General features: G+C 39.1%; 1 protein-coding gene across 1 annotated transcript in view; it reads right to left on the reverse strand.

The window, feature by feature from the left end:
* MAP3K15 (mitogen-activated protein kinase kinase kinase 15) overlaps positions 1 to 18,385 on the reverse strand; it is a 245,839-nt gene that overhangs the window by 150,887 nt on the left and 76,567 nt on the right. Inside the window, exons 4-5 of the mRNA XM_040338224.1 lie at positions 5,540 to 5,733; positions 3,741 to 3,909 (exon numbers count right to left, since the gene is read on the reverse strand). Coding sequence (XP_040194158.1) covers positions 3,741 to 3,909; positions 5,540 to 5,733 — 363 coding nt within the window. The remainder of the gene's footprint in view (positions 1 to 3,740; positions 3,910 to 5,539; positions 5,734 to 18,385) is intronic.

Raw genomic sequence — 18,385 nt, forward strand, 5'->3', positions numbered from 1 at the left:
ATTCCACAGGGCCTCTGCTTTCAGGGATTTTTGAATTGTTTGGGGCTTTTAGGTAACTTTCCAGCAGAAAAAAAAAAATCGATTTTACTTAAAAAGTGGTTAAAGTATGGTCATACAGGGAGAGCACTCCACAGAATTTAATAAAAAAAAAAACTTCTTAGCCAGCAAAAAAAGTCATGTTTTTGCATGCAACTTGAGCTTCCCAACTTTCTTTCTGAGCAAACAAGTCATCCAAATATATGATAATGAAAAAATGTTCTTCCCAAGAATACATGTAATGTCAACCTATTAATAAGTGTTTAGATTGCTGTTTTGCTTCATCTTTATATTATGTCTCCTGTGCTATCAAAGGATATTTTTTCAAAATAGAGTTAGGTAGCTAAACAACCAATTTGCATGTCAAACATATAATTAAACATATTAAAACAATTTTGTGCAACATATGTAGAAGAGGCTTCCTTCTGGGATGACAATTTGATGCAGTGTGCAGTCTGAGCACTGACAGGCTGACACACCACACCTTCAACCTCTGCAGCACTCATAGGTCTATTTCCCAAAGACAACATCTGGATATGACACTGAGCACACGCACTCAACTTCTTTGGTAGACCATGGCGAGGCCTGTTCTGAGTGGAACCTGTGCTGTTAAACCGCAGTATGGTCTTGGCCACCATTCTGCAGCTCAGTTTCAGGGTCTTGCCAATATTCTTATAGCCTACTTCATCTTTATGTAGAGCAACAATTTTTTTTTTCAGATCCTCAGAGAGTTCTTTGCCATGAGGTGCCATGTTGAACTTCCAGTGGCCAGTATGAGAGAGTGAGAGCGATAACACCAAATGTAACACACCCGCTCCCCATTCACACCTGAGACCTTGTAACACTAACAAGTCACATGACACCGGGAAGGGAAAATGGCTAATTGGGCCCAATTTGGACATTTTCACTTAGGGGTGTACTCACTTTGGTTGCCAGCAGGTTAGACATTAGTGGCTATGTCTTGTTATTTTGAGGGAACATCAAATTTACAATGTTATAAAAGCTGTACACTGACGACTTTACATTGTAGCAAAGTGTAATTTTTTCAGTGTTGTCACATGAAAAGATAGAATATAATATTTACAAAAATGAGAGGGGTGTACTCAATTTTGTGAGATACTGTGTGGGTGTGTGTATATATATATATATATATATATATATATATATATATATATATATATATATATATATATATATACACAGCCTATTCAGTTAGCTTTAATACCAGGACCCTCACATCTGCAGCAGTGATCCTGTCATCATTTTTTTCAGCTGGCAATTGACTTTCTAGTAAAAGTGATCCAAGTGATTACTAGACATGAAATATTTTGTTTCGGAATTTCGTTTTCATCCGAAAAATACATTTATTTAGTTACTCCCGAAATTCGTTTTTATTTATTTTGTTTTTCGTTGGAAATTGCATTCGTCCGAAAATTCGAACTAATTAAGGTTGAATCCATCATTGAAGGCTTATGGTGTCTGTCGGATGTTCAAAGAAGATTCGACGGAGCAGTGAAACTGTATGACACTGCAATCATACTTTTCCGGTCGAATGTTCCGCCTACAAGCTATAGTAGAATTCTAATGTTGCATGACTAGTAATAATTATATTTATTAATTATTATTACTAGTCAACCAACATTATAATTTTTCTATAGCCTATGGAGCTGAGCATTTGACCGGAAATGTTTGCTTGCAGCGTTTAGCTGCTCCGTCGAATCTTCTTAGAACTATCAACAGACACCATAAGCCTTCAATGACAGATTCGACGTTTGTATGTTTGTACGTTTGTATGTTTTTCGATGCTTTGTCGAATCTTCGTCGTTCATGTTGAATTGTCAAGTAAGTTCTAGCTATTTTACTGCACATCATTATTTTAAATTTACTTCCCCCACCCAATTCCAGCAGCGATCTTTTCTCTCTATAATGTCGAATCTTTTCCCTCTATAATGTCAAATCTTTTCTCTCTATAATGTCGAATCTTTTCCCTCTATAATGTCGAATCTTTTCTCTCTATAATGTTGAAACTTTTCTCTCTATGTCGAATCTTTTCTCTCTATAATGTTGAATCTTTTCTCTCTATAATGTCGAATCTTTTCTCTCTAAAATGTTGGATCCTTTCTCTCTATAATTTTAAATCTTTTCTCTCTATAATGTCGAATCTTTTCTCTTTATGTTGAATCTTTTCTCTCTCTATGTTGAATTTTTTCTCTCTATGTAGAATAATCTTGGACTAATAGAGTTAAGGTTAGGCACATTCGACCAACGAAAACAAAAATAAAACATTTGTATATGTCGGATATTTCGGTTTTCGTATTCTGTGCGTTCGTTTTTGTTTGTTAAAACGATAACGAAAATACCTGAGATTCGGACAAAATGCATTCGGACTAAAACGAATGCACATGTCTAGTGATTACAGCCGCCAGATAACTTCCACAGCTCTTATAAGGGGCCCTGCCTTCCACCGCCACTGTTCCCTGGCTCTCCCATTTAACCAGAGAACACAAGACCGCTGTTTAAAGCCAGAAGGATTCCATCACTTTAGTTTTCAGAGCTGTGTTTCCCAGCCAGTAAAGCATCTGATCAAATCGATCTGTTTGATCAGATTCTTTAAGGAGCAGGGGAGACATCAGCGTTCTAATAGACCACGATGTCTCAATAAAGAATACCTGTCACCGCCAAAAACTTTCACAAGGTGCTTGCTCACCAGTGAAAAAAAAAGAAAAAGTATAAAAAATAATTTTTTAATAAAAGTAAGAAAAGTTATAAAAAAATGTTAACCCACCCCCATCCTCCATGCTCGCACGTAAAATACAAATGTGCATGTAGATCTGGTGCACATATGTAAACAGTGATTGCACCAGACATGTGAGGTATCACCACGAATGTCAGAGTGAGAACAATAATGCTAGCACCATAGCTCATGTTTAACTCTGAACCAATAACCTGTAAAGGCTTTTAAAATGTCACCTATGGACAATTTTATGTACCGTAGTCTGTCATAATTCACAAGCATGTAAAATTCTAAATCTTGACATGTTTAGTATCTCTGTACTCAAAGCACCATCATATTTTACATTTTACTAATAAATTGGGCATTTTATTTTGTATGTGTGCACTAAACTTGATTGGATAAACGAAATAGCGCATGACATAAATAAAATGATAAATAAAATAAAAACAGCCACCATTTTATTTTCCAGGGCCTGTTTTCAGAAAATATATAATGTTTGGGGGTTCTAAAGAATTTTTCAAAAACAAAATGCAGATTTTGACATGTATGTGAAAAAAAAAATATTGAACTTAGGTAAGCGGGTAAAGGTGCTATGAACATTGCTCAATGGTAGCCAAAGACCTCAGTATTTGTCTGTACCATATCTAAAAAGTTGAAATGCCACCTGTACTGATCAGATTATATTGCAAATTGCATGCAAGATGGTTAGTTTAGCAACAACATAATTGCAGGGGACATAATATAAAGACATGAAACAAAACAGTAATCTGCACACTATAATTATTTTTAGTATGACATTACAAATACAGTATTTTTGGCAAAGGCATCTTCTTCATTATCATAAATTTACACACCTCAGTTTCCTACAAAAGAGACTTGGGAAGCTTAGTAAGCATGTAAAAGCATGTAAATGATTTAGATATGCACTGTTATGATTTACAGCGTAATGTCTTCCTTCAGACTCTCTAACCTGGATGTCTCGGTATGAGAGGAGCAGGTTGATTACAATATCTGAAGTCAGCACTTCTGTGTTATCCATTCGTAATTTTATACGGGTCAGCTCTTTAGCAAGTTCATCTCCTTGGTACTTTTCTCTGGCTTTTCTGATGTCATTCAGCAGCGTTTCCTTGTAGTATGCACTAAAAGAGAAAGCAGAGGTGTGCGTTTATATTGTGCATTTTGTAAGGTAAAACAAGGTACATTTTTTTGACAACATTTTTCACTGTGCGCAATCAATAACGTACAGAGGAATTTAATAGGAACTTGTATTGTGCCCTTTCAGGGCAAAGCAACAGGTTCACTTTAATGCCAGCTCCCACTACCTCTTCTTAGTGACCTTGATGCACTATTCACTGTTTGCTCTAACATACTTCTGAGTATTGGGGAACATATGACCTACTCCCCATCCTGAAGTGTCAGGCTTTATTATAAAGGGGCGCTGCTCAAACCAGCCGATGTGTAGCGAGATCTGTGGCCTCAGCCAGTGCCACTCCAGAAATGCCTTCTGGTTCTGTTTTCCCTGCCTGCCGGGGGTTTGGTCACAGAGGTGAGGGATGTGAGCAGGACAGAAGCTTATATTACCACTGTCGGCCGTGGAGGGGAAGTGGAAATGTGTGTGTGCTGTGTTAATGTGTTACTAAACTCACAACAGTAAAATCAGTCTGTATATGCAAAAAGCATGCTTGTTATACTCACTGTGGTACCTAAAGTAAATCCTCCGCATTGTGTAAAAAGGCTGTTTGATCCTGTCTTTTCTGATCCTCTCCACCTTCCACCGTCCCCAATATATTTTCTGATAATACAGAGCAAGGGGACAGGCTGCACATGCTCAGTTTTGTGTGTTTTTTCTTAGGGGGGTGCATGTGATTAGCACAGGGCCAATCAGCACTGTCCAGAGGGTCATTGGTCCTGTATCCTCATAGGACAATCATTGATGAATGAAAACTCCTTCTATAAACTTTAACCAGACATTGATAGAAGTCACAGGACTGCTATATAATGCTGATGAGAAAAGGTATTTAGCAGTTTATATTTACTAAAATAATTGCATTTTCATATTCTGTGTACTGTGGGAGATCAGATATAGTCAATGCAGGGTCCTGGGTTTAGTAACACTTTAATGAACGAAATGTGTAGAAGAATAAAAAAAGGGGCAATGGAACAAACGAAATTTTATTTACATCTTTGAAATACCATAGGATTGGGACATTTATATGCAATTATTTCTAATATGTTTCCTAAAGGGATTGTATGTTGTCTTTGGAATACTTGCACTTAGAGAGGGTTATGAAAGATGAAAGGAACAGTGTGATATTATTTTCTTTTTCCTTTTTTGATGTTCGTTGTTTAGAACATTACTTATAGTAATAGCGCAGCACTTTTTATTCATTCTGTGTGGTTAGATTTAGAAGAATTTATTCAAGCTGCTATCAGTATTTATATTTGAGTTAAGAGTACTTGAGTTTAAGACTTCTGAGGTGAACTGTGGAGTGGAAGCTGCTGCATAGAGACAAAGTCATTCGTTTTCTCAAACTCAATTCTTGCCACTTAACAATATCTGTCCCTCAGTCCATAATTCTTGAATACTAAAAAGCCATTGATTGGGCTTAGGAAAGGGTATGATTAGCTGACAGGTCAATGTTTGGAAAAATTCATGTAAAATACTATCATTTTGAATGTTTTTTATCATCTCTCCCTCTTAAGTGGCTGTGCGTGGATGGCCAATTTATGGAAAGAAATACTCTTTTCTAGAATGAACATTATACTTACCATGAAGTGACATGTATGTCTTTCAGCAGACTAATAAATTTGTCAATCAGAGGGGCGCATAATGGTCCTAAAATGTTGTCCCAGTTTGGTTGCATGTACTCTGAGGCTCTCCGCTGGGCATCACTCTCACAGCAAAAGTAGTCTCCGCAGGGAGTCACGATGTATGAAATGAAGTAATAGTTACCGCTAGAGGCCTAAAAGTAGAAACATAAGATTTAAATAAGATGATATATATATATATATATATATATATATATATATATATATATATATATATATATATATATATATATATATATATATATATATTTATAAAAAAAACTCAGATCAGTGTTTTATAAAATAAGCAAATGGTAAACTTGGGAATTGAAACCCCCCCCATGGGAGAGCAAGAATACCCCCAGGGTCACTGCAACACCTTGTTTATGTCTAGGGGACTGCAAAAGGCAGTTTTACTTATGCAACCCACCCCAGCTGGCAGGCTCTCCTCTACTCCCTACGCTTCGGCAGTGGGCTGTGCTTCGGCGTCCTCACATCTAGTGCAGGGCTACAGGCTCTGTATTGGTCTTGATGATGTAAGAGAGTGAATGACAGAGCATAGTGGAGTAGAGGCTGTGAAAACCAGTCCTAAGCCTAACGCACACTACTAGTCTTTTTTGTTCAACCCAGCAGGGCTGAACAAAATTAAACTGAAAGCCCTGAATGAGACGCTGTACTAACAAACCGGTGGCAGACCTTTTTCGGTAATTTCCCTTCTGTTGGAATGCCTTCTGTCGGACCGGCTGCAGTACACACATGCCTACATTCGGCTACTGTGTACTAGGCTTTACATCCCCACCTTTTAAGAATGGAGGTCTGGCTAAGTAAAATTATTTTTTGTGGCTCCCTAGACTTAAACAAGCGTTTAACTCTTGCAGCGTGGGGGCAGTCCCACTACGAGAGAGTATTTTTATTTTCCCCAGAGTTAAGCTTTAAATTAAGGAGCACAGTTGGGTTAGAAAAGTCATAAAGCAAAGACAGAGCTTGAATTCAAAACAACTTACTACTCCAGCTGATAAGAGACAGTCATGCTCTGCCAACCATTTGTAAGTAAAAAGAGGAAGTTGTTTACACTGACTATACTATGACACTACAAATGCATATTCACCTTATTTCATTTATTTTTAATGCATTCTACGCCTTAAGATAAAAAAACCTACTGTGGGCAGCAGCCCCCCTTTAGCCTCCCTAATACTTACCTGAGCCCCATCTCTATCCAGCAAAGTTGAACGAGTGCCTTGGCCATCCGGGACTCTCCCTCCTGATTGGCGCTATTGACTCCCGCTGCTGTCAATCAAAGTCAGTTAGCCAATGAGGAGAAAGAGTGGACGGAGCCGAACCGTCGCTCCGTGTCTGAATGGACACAGGGAGCTTCAGCACGGCTTGGGTGCACTCAACAGGAGAGAGGGGCCAGGGAACCAAGAAGAGGAGGATCCAGGCTACTCTGTGCAAAACCACTGCACAGAGCAGGTAAGTATTACATCTTTGTAAAGAAAAACGTAAGTATCACTTTAGGTATCAGCTGATTTATGGTGAGAGCTACAAAAGGACACAAATTTCCCTTCACCAGAAAAAACGTAAAAGTACAGCATTACCTTCTTAAAACATTTCCATCACAAATCATTTTGGTAATAGGTAGAGCCTTGAAAAAAACTGTTCCATGCTATTCTGTTTCTTTGCTGCCCTGCTCTAAAATAGACAATGACATACTTCTGAATTGTGAAGGGCAACCATTTGAGCTTTGGGAGAGCACACCTACAGCCAGGTACAATAAGGTTACGATGCTCAAAACTAAGCCAAAACTTTTCCTGCAATACAGCTTCACTGATACAGAAAAAAAAATTACAAGTCATAGTAGCCACCAACATCGATGCGTTCTTCATTAGGATAGTGGCTCACTATTGACAAAAATATATTAGCACCATACATGAAATGTGTTCTTCAACAATTTTCATTCATTAAATAAATGACACATACAAGAGGCAAAGCAGAAACCTCGATCATGAGAAGTGTGGTTTCTCTGGTTACCTTCTTCAGTTCAATTAACCATATAACAACATGTTATGTAACCCATTGCAAAACACCCTTTGCTAGATTTCTTAATCACAGACAGAGGTCATACTTTGCTAGTATTCTGAAGAGTACTAGAGCAGGATCATGCTATTTATAGAGCCCTTCGCTAAAAATAAACTTTTCAAAGAAATTGTAGTTTTCCCTTGAGAAAATACCACCAACAATTCTGAAACAGCATAAGGTAAAATTTAACTCTACACTTAGGTGAAGTGTGATTTGTTTACATATGGGCTACTCTAATTTAAATTTACATTCGTTCTTTTCCAGTTATACTATTTTATTGAGGTATAGCATTTTTATTTTTTTGTTCTTAAAGTGGAGTTCCACCCATAAATATAACATTACATCAGTAGTTTTAAAAAAATGTCATTAGTCCTTTAAGAAAAACATAATTTTTTTTTAGATGCCTTCAAAGTGTTGTTGCTAGGCAGAATAGTTAATCTTCCCACTTCTTAATGTTGTGATGAATGTCTATCATAGCTGTCAGGTTTTTGCTGCTGTCAGTTACTCCAGTGTTAAGATTTACCCGCATTTCCTGTCCTAGTGACACAAAAGAAAGTAAAGAAATGCTTTTAACTCTTTCCAGACGGAAATGAACATCTATTCCCGCCTGTGTTAAATTTGGACAGATTCTGCTCAACGCCTTTCCCAGTTCCACAAAAGGAAATTAAGGAAAGCGGATCAACAAGGACATAAGCAGCAATAAAAATGCAACAGAAATGATAACCCTTTCACAATTTATTCAAAACTTATTTTGGCAAAAGATACCTTTTAAAACAAACACAGGCAGTCCCTGGCTTTATTTGTTAATCCCATGCAATATGTCCTTAAAGCGGAGCTCCACCCTAAAGTGGAACTTCCGCTCATCGGAACCCCCCCCCCCCTCCGGTGTCACATTTGACACCTTTCAGGGAGGAGGGGGGTGCAGGTATTTGCACCCACTTCCGGCCACACAGTCTGCGGGTAGACTGCGGGCAGGACGTCAGATCCCGCCCCCCCCCCCCGTTGTGTTCTGGGAAACACACGGCTACCAGAACACAGTGGGGACCAGTGAGTACGGCGCAGCGTGACTCGCGCATGCGCCGTAGGGAACCGGGCAGTGAAGCCGCAATGCTTCACTTCCTGGTTCCCTCACCGAGGATGGCGGTGGGGGCAGCACAGTGATGAGCGATCGCTCGTCCTCTGCTGCCGACGGCGCTGGACTCCAGGACAGGTAAGTGTCCTAATATTAAAAGTCAGCAGCTGCAGTATTTGTAGCTGCTGGCTTTTAATATTTTTTTTTATCTGCAGTCTTCTCTTCTCCTCAGCCACTCAAAGTCCTGAATATATAAGCTTGTCGCTGCACTCTGCAGAGCTCAGTGAGGAGAGCTCTGAGAGCTGATTGGAGGGAAGAGACACACCTCCCTTCACACAGCACACAGGCAGGCCCATCACGACAAGGCAAGAAAACCAAGCAATTGCTTGGGGTCCCCAAGCTTGCCTAGGGCCCCAGGCAGGGCCCTTGCCCCATGTCCTATAAATGCTGCAGCCACCTGAGCGATCTATAGAGAGCCTCAGGCGGCTGCAGCACTGCTGCGTGTCTCGTCACTTCTTTCCCTTCCCTGTAGCGTGGCCAAGCTCCTCTTCCTTCCTTCCTTCTGTCAGTCCACATGGCTAGCCATGGTTCATTTGTGAGCAGGACACCTATTGTATCAGGCTAATTATTTTTGTCAGGCTGCTGTTTTTTATGCTTTTCGCGAGAGGTCTGCCAAGTTACCGCCCACCGTCAGCCAACTCTGTTTCCCTCTCAGGGTGTGGGTACTTTCGGTGTTTACATCTTCCGTTCCAGTTCCAGGTTTTTGCGGCTTGGTTTCCATCTCCCCGTGGGGGGCTTGGTGGCATAGTTTGTTTTTTTTGTATTTATCAATTTAATACCATTCAATATCCATACAAATTAAGGAGAGTATACCTATTTATATACACTCATCTTTTGACTACTTCAGAAAGAGTCATCTATACCAGCTAGTAGGCCAGTCCTCTATCAATAGCATCTATCTGTGCGTCTCCCGACAAAGCGAAACTCCTCTCGCGAAACGCGTCAAACCCTAGCACAGCCATCCTAGATTACTAACAGTCATCTGTATGACATATACAGGTCCTATGGAAAGGTCTATTATATGAATGCAAAATTTACTAATATGCTGATATTTAATATGTTTTATTTTTTCTGTATTATATGTTGTTTTTTAAATGTATGTTAAATAAATCATTTATAAATTTTACTTGAGGTTTGCTTTTTGTTTTTTGTTGTCTGCTTACTCATTTAGTCAACAGGGCCTCCTCCTACATCCCTGCCCTATGGCAATTGCCCTCATCCCCCACCTCATGACAGTGGTTCTATCAAATTCAAGATACTGAACATATGAATTCTTTCAAGCAGATGTTGGCTGGCTCCACCAACCACCTGCTTTCTCCTGGAACTTCCTAGTTGCCTGTAGCAAAAATAGGACTCCACCCTCCCCTGTTTTTTTTGCTCTTGTGAATCACTTGGCCCCTGGTGGCCTAAATGCCCGTCCCCCATTTGGCACAGTTCCTCCTTTCCAAGTTCTGCTCCCCATCCTTCCCATTCGTAATTCCCCCTCCTTCTCTCCTCTCCACCTCTTTCCTCAGTCTTTCCTGCATGTTTCCAGTTAAATAAATAACATCAAAATGTACTTCTGATCCATATTTGTTTGCATGTAAGGTTTTATTCTGTTATTGACCATTCAATTTACTCATACTAATATTTGTAGACTGATGTAAGCCTCAGGCCTTGGCCCACTTAATACCCTTGGGTTTACGCTTCAAGGTCTTAGCATACTGTATGCATTATGTTGCCTTGTCTTTCATTTGGGCAAAGCATTTTGACTTTTTCAATAGGCGCTTCTTGCATTGCAGATCAGCATTTGAACCAAATGATCCTCAGTATGTGTAGGAACTCTGCCCTTGCGCTTTTGATCCATAATAATAAGGGTGAGTGATGGGATTGGATGTATGGGTGGATTTATCATTGTTGATGAGGATCTGAATTACTAGATAGTGTTATTAAAGAAGAATTTACATTGTGGGACATTTTTGAGGTTTTATTTTTCAATAAAAGACAAAAAGGTCAAAAGTTTGTGTTTTTATTTTCTATTTACATTTTTTTGTGAATGAGTAGGGGTACTGTGTACCCCTTACTTGTTCAATTTGGGGGGCGACAATAACTGGAGGCCCCATTATTCTAAAAGGGGGCTTCCAGATTCCAATAAGCCTCTCACCTGCAGAGTCAGGGTTGTACAGAAGAGTCCTCATCAACAAGGCAAAGCAAGGTTCTCTCTCCATGCTTGGTATAGTCCAGGGGAGGGTGCATGTTCGTCCTCCCCTAGCATGGCTTGCCAGGCTGCATGTTTAGATAAGGGTATGGATTTGGGGGAGACACACACACGCCGCTTGTTTAAAGTCTTTTTTGCATGGGATCCTCCCTTGACATCCCTCAAGGACAAGGGTCTGGTATCTATGTTATCCTGAGAGCTGCATAAAATGCCCCATTGGCTCTGCAGCAACTGAAGAAGCTTGCTAGAAGAAAAAAAATAATCTTGATAAAAACCAAAGAAAGTGTTTTCTTCTCTCCTGTCCATTCTCCTAGGACACTAGCAAAAAACTGGAGTATAACAAGAGTAGAAAGTGTTATATTAGGCTCCTCTTACAGCTTTATTTGCAAGTGTGTAATTTCACAAAGACATTAGTATAACCCTATGTACCTGAATTACTCATCCTCTATTCCTTAGGTCTCATTTAAACAGACTCAGAGGCTATACACATGTCAACGTTAATCAAAGGGTCTTTATGCGTACAGGGATGGGTGAGCTTCCCTGGACATGAACTGTCTGTGTCCAGTTCTGCTCACCCATCTGTTTGCATGTAAATGCTTGGATGTGCAGTGACACACATACAGCCTCCCACCAGCATAAATAGGGCATTAATGTACAATTAGGAAATGGGTAGTGTAAGTCTGCAATGTACCAGAGGCATCTGTGTGTACGCATATTTTATAATTATACAAATCCTGGGAATAAAAGGCACATGACAAATAACGGAGTCTCAAGCATTAACCATCATATTGTCCTCTTGTCTCTACAGGAAATCACGTCACTCCCAGAAAAGAGAGACATTCAATATGAAGGAATAGCAACACTGCTGTTTAAATAACTATTTTGGTAATGAGTCTATTGCTTTGCTGCTTCCACATAAACCATTTACATCATCAAAGTAATGATTAACACAACACAACACAGTCACCAACTGTGTCTGATTTCCAGGGGCATTCGTAGGTCTCCGTGGTTTTCCTAGTCCATTGTACTGCATAGTTATTGGTAGACTTAACCTCCCTGGCGGTATGATTATGTCTGGAATTTTGTACCAAAAGCGGTACAATTATTTTGCAAGGAAATTTGGCGTTTTATACTGTAGGCCTGTAATTCTTAGGAATAATTCACTTAAATCTGTCCAAACAAGAGTCTAGTAGGCATCCCGGGTATTAATTTTTTTTAAAACAAAATTATAAATTATAATATAATAAATAATTATAACAAATAATAATATAATTATAATAAAAAATTATTCAATAATGTAATCAACTCAAAATCACTGAAATTTGCTCAGTTGCAGAATTGTCGCTATCGCTCAATTCTGCAAGTGATTATAATTTATTATCGCTGTTTTCTAGCTGGTATAAAACAATTTTTGACCTTAAGGGACACTTTTGGTTGCTATGGACAATCTACAGTTTGCAGGCAGAAAGAACAGTTTTTATTATATAAAAGTACATGTAGGGCTATGGGCAGACCACTAGAGACAAGGGGGGTGTGTATTTTTTACATACAGTGTATAAGATTACAGTATACTGTATGTAATGTGTTTGTTTACTTTTTTAATTTGGCGCTGTTCTCCGCCCCCGTGCGTCGTAACGTCGCAGGGAACGGAGATCTGCGGCACATGGGGACACTGTGAATCAAGCGAGGACCCGCTCGCTCACACAGCGGGGATGCATCGCTGGATCCAGGGACAAGGTAACTAACTCCCTGCCTGTGGACACTGCGAGAAGGTAAGCCGCAACGCTGCAGGCTCTGCACAGCTACCCAGAGCGTGACTGATAGTAGCATAGAAAAAACACCCTGAGTCACGCTCGGGATCACCGCTAAGGAGGCTACAGAAGACTGTTGTACAATCAAATTGTAATATGTGTGGCCATATTCACACTAAATACACACTCTGCAGCTGCTTGCAATGTTCTTACAATTTGATTATGGGATATTTTATTTGATAGCACCACTTAATATAACCCTTAATCAATTTTAATGTGTGTTAAACTTAAAACATACCCAAACTGGGTGCATCAATGCCTTGAATTTTTAGGCAACTATATCTGTATTACCTGGGACACAGAAGATAGAGGTATGAGACACCTCTTGTATCAGAGCACTGGTTGCAGCAAATAGGCATAATATATATAGGCATGAGGCAGTACATGGAGGCACTGCATTGATGTGTTGTATGCACTGCATGTAGTAAAGAGGCATAAGGAGTTAGAAAAATATAAAAAATTGCTAGTGTTTTGAAACCTTGAACATATTGAAAAATGTAATGGTAAATCAATGTCACAAAAGTAAAAAAAAGTAACATATATAAAAATGCTGTTCAAGTGATACTGCGCTGGTCTAAAAAATTTTGTGGAAATTAAATTGATTTTAATAACACAATGTAAATAAACGAATATATATAGTTGCTGCTGCAGCAAAAAAATGTTGGATAAACATCAAGTGCAAATATAAAATAAAATAATGCTGCGCTGCTGTGGTATGACTTAAATACAGTTTCTATCCCAATTGTATCACAAAATTAGAGATATAACCGTATATATATACAAACAATGAAAATAAAGTGACTTAGTGCACACAATAAAGTGCAATCAATATTGAACAAAAGTCCCAAAGAAATTTCAACAAAACTCCAAATTCTGTGCGGACATGAATGCCAGAAAGAAAGGTGCTGAAAGTAGTGTCCAAGTAGCAGGATAGATAAGAAAGCCACCACCTCCTATCTATATCCTGCTTACCGGATGGGATGGATCCCTATAATGAGGAATCAAATGCGCTTGTGGCTTTACAGCCCAGATGGCAATCAATCGATCCAGCAAGCAAAGGGTCCTCACTTCTTAGTAAGCAATCTAGCTTTCCCCTTTATGTTCACATTACCGCTCTCCAGCAAGTCACCATGTAGATATCCAAAAGGAAAAAAGAATCGACATAGAGCAGTATTGCAAACAAAGCTGATTTAATAAGAAAATGTCAGTTTCACTCACATTTAGTAGAATAACAGTAAGCGTTTTAAATGTCTCTAGCCGGCCGGCTTTCTCGTATCGCTCGTTCCTTCCGGATGGCGATGAGGTACACACAATAGTGGCGTCAGACATACATCTCTCCGCACCCTTATTATGTGATATCACTAATAAGGGCAAGCGATCCCAATTCCAAGATGGCGGATCGGCACGCCAGGTCACATGATGTCAGAACTGGGCGGACCTAGGGCGTTGCTAACGAATATCAAGTGGCGAGTCAGCACGCCGCTCGTGCCCCTGGAAGAAGTCCACGATAGGACGAAACGGCGTAGGGAGGAGCGGCGTGCTGACGCCACTATTGTGTGTACCTCATCGCCATCCGGAAGGAACGAGCGATACGAGAAAGCCGGCCGGCTAGAGACATTTAAAACGCTTACTGTTATTCTACTAAATGTGAGTGAAACTGACATTTTCTTATTAAATCAGCTTTGTTTGCAATACTGCTCTATGTCGATTCTTTTTTCCTTTTGGATATCTACATGGTGACTTGCTGGAGAGCGGTAATGTGAACATAAAGGGGAAAGCTAGATTGCTTACTAAGAAGTGAGGACCCTTTGCTTGCTGGATCGATTGATTGCCATCTGGGCTGTAAAGCCACAAGCGCATTTGATTCCTCATTATAGGGATCCATCCCATCCGGTAAGCAGGATATAGATAGGAGGTGGTGGCTTTCTTATCTATCCTGCTACTTGGACACTACTTTCAGCACCTTTCTTTCTGGCATTCATGTCCGCACAGAATTTGGAGTTTTGTTGAAATTTCTTTGGGACTTTTGTTCAATATTGATTGCACTTTATTGTGTGCACTAAGTCACTTTATTTTCATTGTTTGTATATATATACGGTTATATCTCTAATTTTGTGATACAATTGGGATAGAAACTGTATTTAAGTCATACCACAGCAGCGCAGCATTATTTTATTTTATATATAAAAATGCAATGTCTGTCAGTCTGTCATTCAGTGGTTCCTTTCGTATCACGAGACTTATGCGAGATCTAGGGAGAACTCGATCGCTCTAATTATATTATAATAATAAAGACCATTCCATTCAAACTTTGATGCTTATAAATAAAGTTTGTTCATTATTTAACGATGGAGAAATACTTACTGTAATAATGTCTGAAAGAGAAACCGCTATATGAAAGGCAAGGAAGCAAGCGAAAGTACAAAGAACATTACAATTGCTTCAATCTGATTTGCTCTCGAAAGCAAGCACATCCTTCACATTAAATTAATAGTTAAATATATATATATATATATATGTAAAAATAAATAAGTTCTTCACCACAAAAATTGTTAAATCTTTTCAGGTGTGCCGTAAAATTTTTTAAATCTTTTTGGTGCGCCGCAAAACAAAAAAGTTTGAGAAACACTGCCCTAGCAGGTAGACAAGACAGTGCTCCAGCTCATGTTGTCTTCCTAGCACTGAAGCATAACTTGATAGAGTAAGATAGAGACCTGGCAACTCGTTTTTCCGAATCAATTACTTTATTAATAATGGGCAGAGTGTAAAAATAGATGTTGTATTTTTACACTCTGAACGTTATTAATAAAGTCATTGATTCAGATGAGCGCATTGCGGGCTCTCCATCTTAACTCTATCCAGTAGAGAGGTATAAGGCACTGAAAGCAATGGAAAAGTATGTAAAGCTATATTCCCACCTCCACTTCCTAAGCAGTGCAGCTGCCTTTTGGACATGTTTGCAAAGAATGTGATAACCAACCCTAATTGGAGGAATTTATGGAAACATCATCAAAGATAAAGCATGTAGGATTTTTTTTTTCAATAAACAACACAAAAAAAAAAAACAAGGTATGCAGAAAAGTGAGCCTTCTTGTGTGTAGTAGGTATGAGGTATATAATAAAAAAAAACTATGAAGCAAGGTGTATACTAGTGTAATAGAGAAGTATGAGGTATTAAATGTAAAAGAGAGTCACAAGTCACTGCCAATAAGTATCAACTGCTAGTGACACAGGAGAAGAAAAGGGAAGCAGACCCAGCAAAGTGTGCTGACTACCAATTTATAGACCTCAATATATGGTGGTGCAGAAAGATGTAGGACATGTAGGATGTGTGGCTGTCAACATGAGATTGTACGTTAGAATACATATAGTGGGATATCTGCTTTTAACCAGAAGGGAAGTAATAAATCACAATATTCTAGAGTCATATATGCTCAGTTGAAAAATGTATGCATGAAGGAGAGCTAGGGAGGTAGCTGCCAAGGTCATTACACTCCCCCAGACCAAGTAATTACATGTAGTTTTTTTAATTTAACCAGACCTTGTTGAGCTCTTAACGTGAACATTGAGATTTATGGAGCCACTGGGAGTTCTGCTTCATAGATGGAGAAGATTGTTAAGTGCAATGAAGCATGATTTTAAATTGTTAACTTTTGGTTAATAAAGTAACATTTTGTATTCTGCCATGATGGCGTGATGAGCTCTACCCTATCTATGTTCAGACTTTGCTGACTTTATATATGAAAAGTAATGAAGAGGAAAGTATTCTTCCATCTGGTATCTTTCTAGGACAGTTCAGAAAGCAAATGTAAGGCTATGGGCAATACCTGTTTTCTATCTACCCCAGGTATTTGAAATGAATTTCAGATTTCCAATGTTTCATTTGTGTAAAGGTGTCTTGCTACATATGTACGAGTTTAATAGGATAAGAGAAGCCAATAATCATTTAAATAGATGCCAGGGAACTGGTCTATAAAAGCCCTTCGTCTATAGCAGGATTTCTCAACCAGGGTCCTGAAAAACCCAGAGGTTTCGCCCAATGGTGCCCTTCATTTCTTTGAATATGTGTTAAGGAGTACTGCTGGGCAAATTAATATAAAGAAAGTACTCCTCAAGCTAAAGCTTATGACGTGATCGAGCCAAGTGGAACAAGTTAGAGATGAGTGGTTAAGTTAGCAGCAGGGGATGGCAGAACTCATATAGGTAAAAAGCAAGGTTTTAAAAAAATGAAGTACTGAGTGTACCTAAGACCTAATCAAGTTAACAGAGGAGGTCTGCCATGCTAATGTCACCGGTGTGCATTTAATGTGGATGCTTTTACCCACGACTTTATGCATGACAAAAAGTACCAACAATTAACACCTATATGTCTATATATAATTAATAATAGTATAAATGTCTATTTTTATATGCATTGAAAATGTCACAGGCATATATACATTTTCTTTTTTTTTAACTGTTGAGCAAAGTATTAGTGTACTTTTGGTTTTACAGGTTCAGGCATCTAGTTAAAGCATATGTGTGATGACAATAGTGAGGTGAATATCTTTAAATATAATATGACCTTTAAATAGGACCTGAGGTCAAAAAGTGAAGTTATAGAAAACATCTGCCCTTACCATAAAATCTTTGGCTCCTACATCATTACAAGAGAGGGGACAGCATGTGGCAGGGAAGCAGGTATTCGGCACATGAAGAAGTGTCAGATCGGGACAATGACATTAATTTGTTAACTTACTGACAGGGCAGCTTTAACCCCAAATGAACCCCTATAAGTCTGTGTATCAGTACCAAAAGCACACGTGCTGCACTTAAATCTAACAGTGCCACCAAAAAAGAGACTAATTTGTTTTAAGTGATGAAGTACTTACCACTATTTTATGTCAGTATCAAACACTGCTAAATGACATTCACTAAATAATTGACGTTCTAATTTTCAGTTTTTTTACTCGGTAAGCTTCTTCAGATTTTCCCCAATTAAAACCTCATAATTGAGATTAAATACAATAATGTGATGTGGGAAAAAGTTATCTACAAATCATTTTTTTTGGCAGTGGTTCATGAATGTTAGAGCTGGCCTGTGTTCAAAAAGAACCTTTTTTGTTCATTACAAAACATACTGAATAATAACCAGGGACCGGAGCTTAATTTATGTGCAAATTGCAGTAACGTATAGCAACCAATCAGAATGTTAGAATTCTAGATTTGGTGATCTTACTTTAGTAAAATAAAATTTTACACATTTTACTAAACATCCCCACTGCACGTGCTATGGCTTGATTCATTTTATTCCTTGATAAATAAAGTGGTTGTAAACCCACTTTTTTCACTTTTGCCTACAGGTAAGCCTATAATAAGGCTTACCTGTAGGTATAAAGAATATCTCCTAAACCTGTACGGTTTAGGAGATATTCCCCTCGCAATGCGCCATTGATTGCAGCGGCGCATGCGCAGGAGGGATCCTCGGCTGAAGGGCCGGCCCCGCCGACCCATGCCGGAAAGGAAATCTCCCGCACGCATGCGCGGGAGTGACGTCATCGCCGCTCCAGCCAATCACAGCGCTGAAGCGGCGATACCCGGAAGACACGCCG

Source organism: Rana temporaria, chromosome 2 (genome assembly GCF_905171775.1).
Source record: "Rana temporaria chromosome 2, aRanTem1.1, whole genome shotgun sequence".
In the NCBI taxonomy this organism is placed as follows: Eukaryota; Metazoa; Chordata; class Amphibia; order Anura; family Ranidae; genus Rana; species Rana temporaria.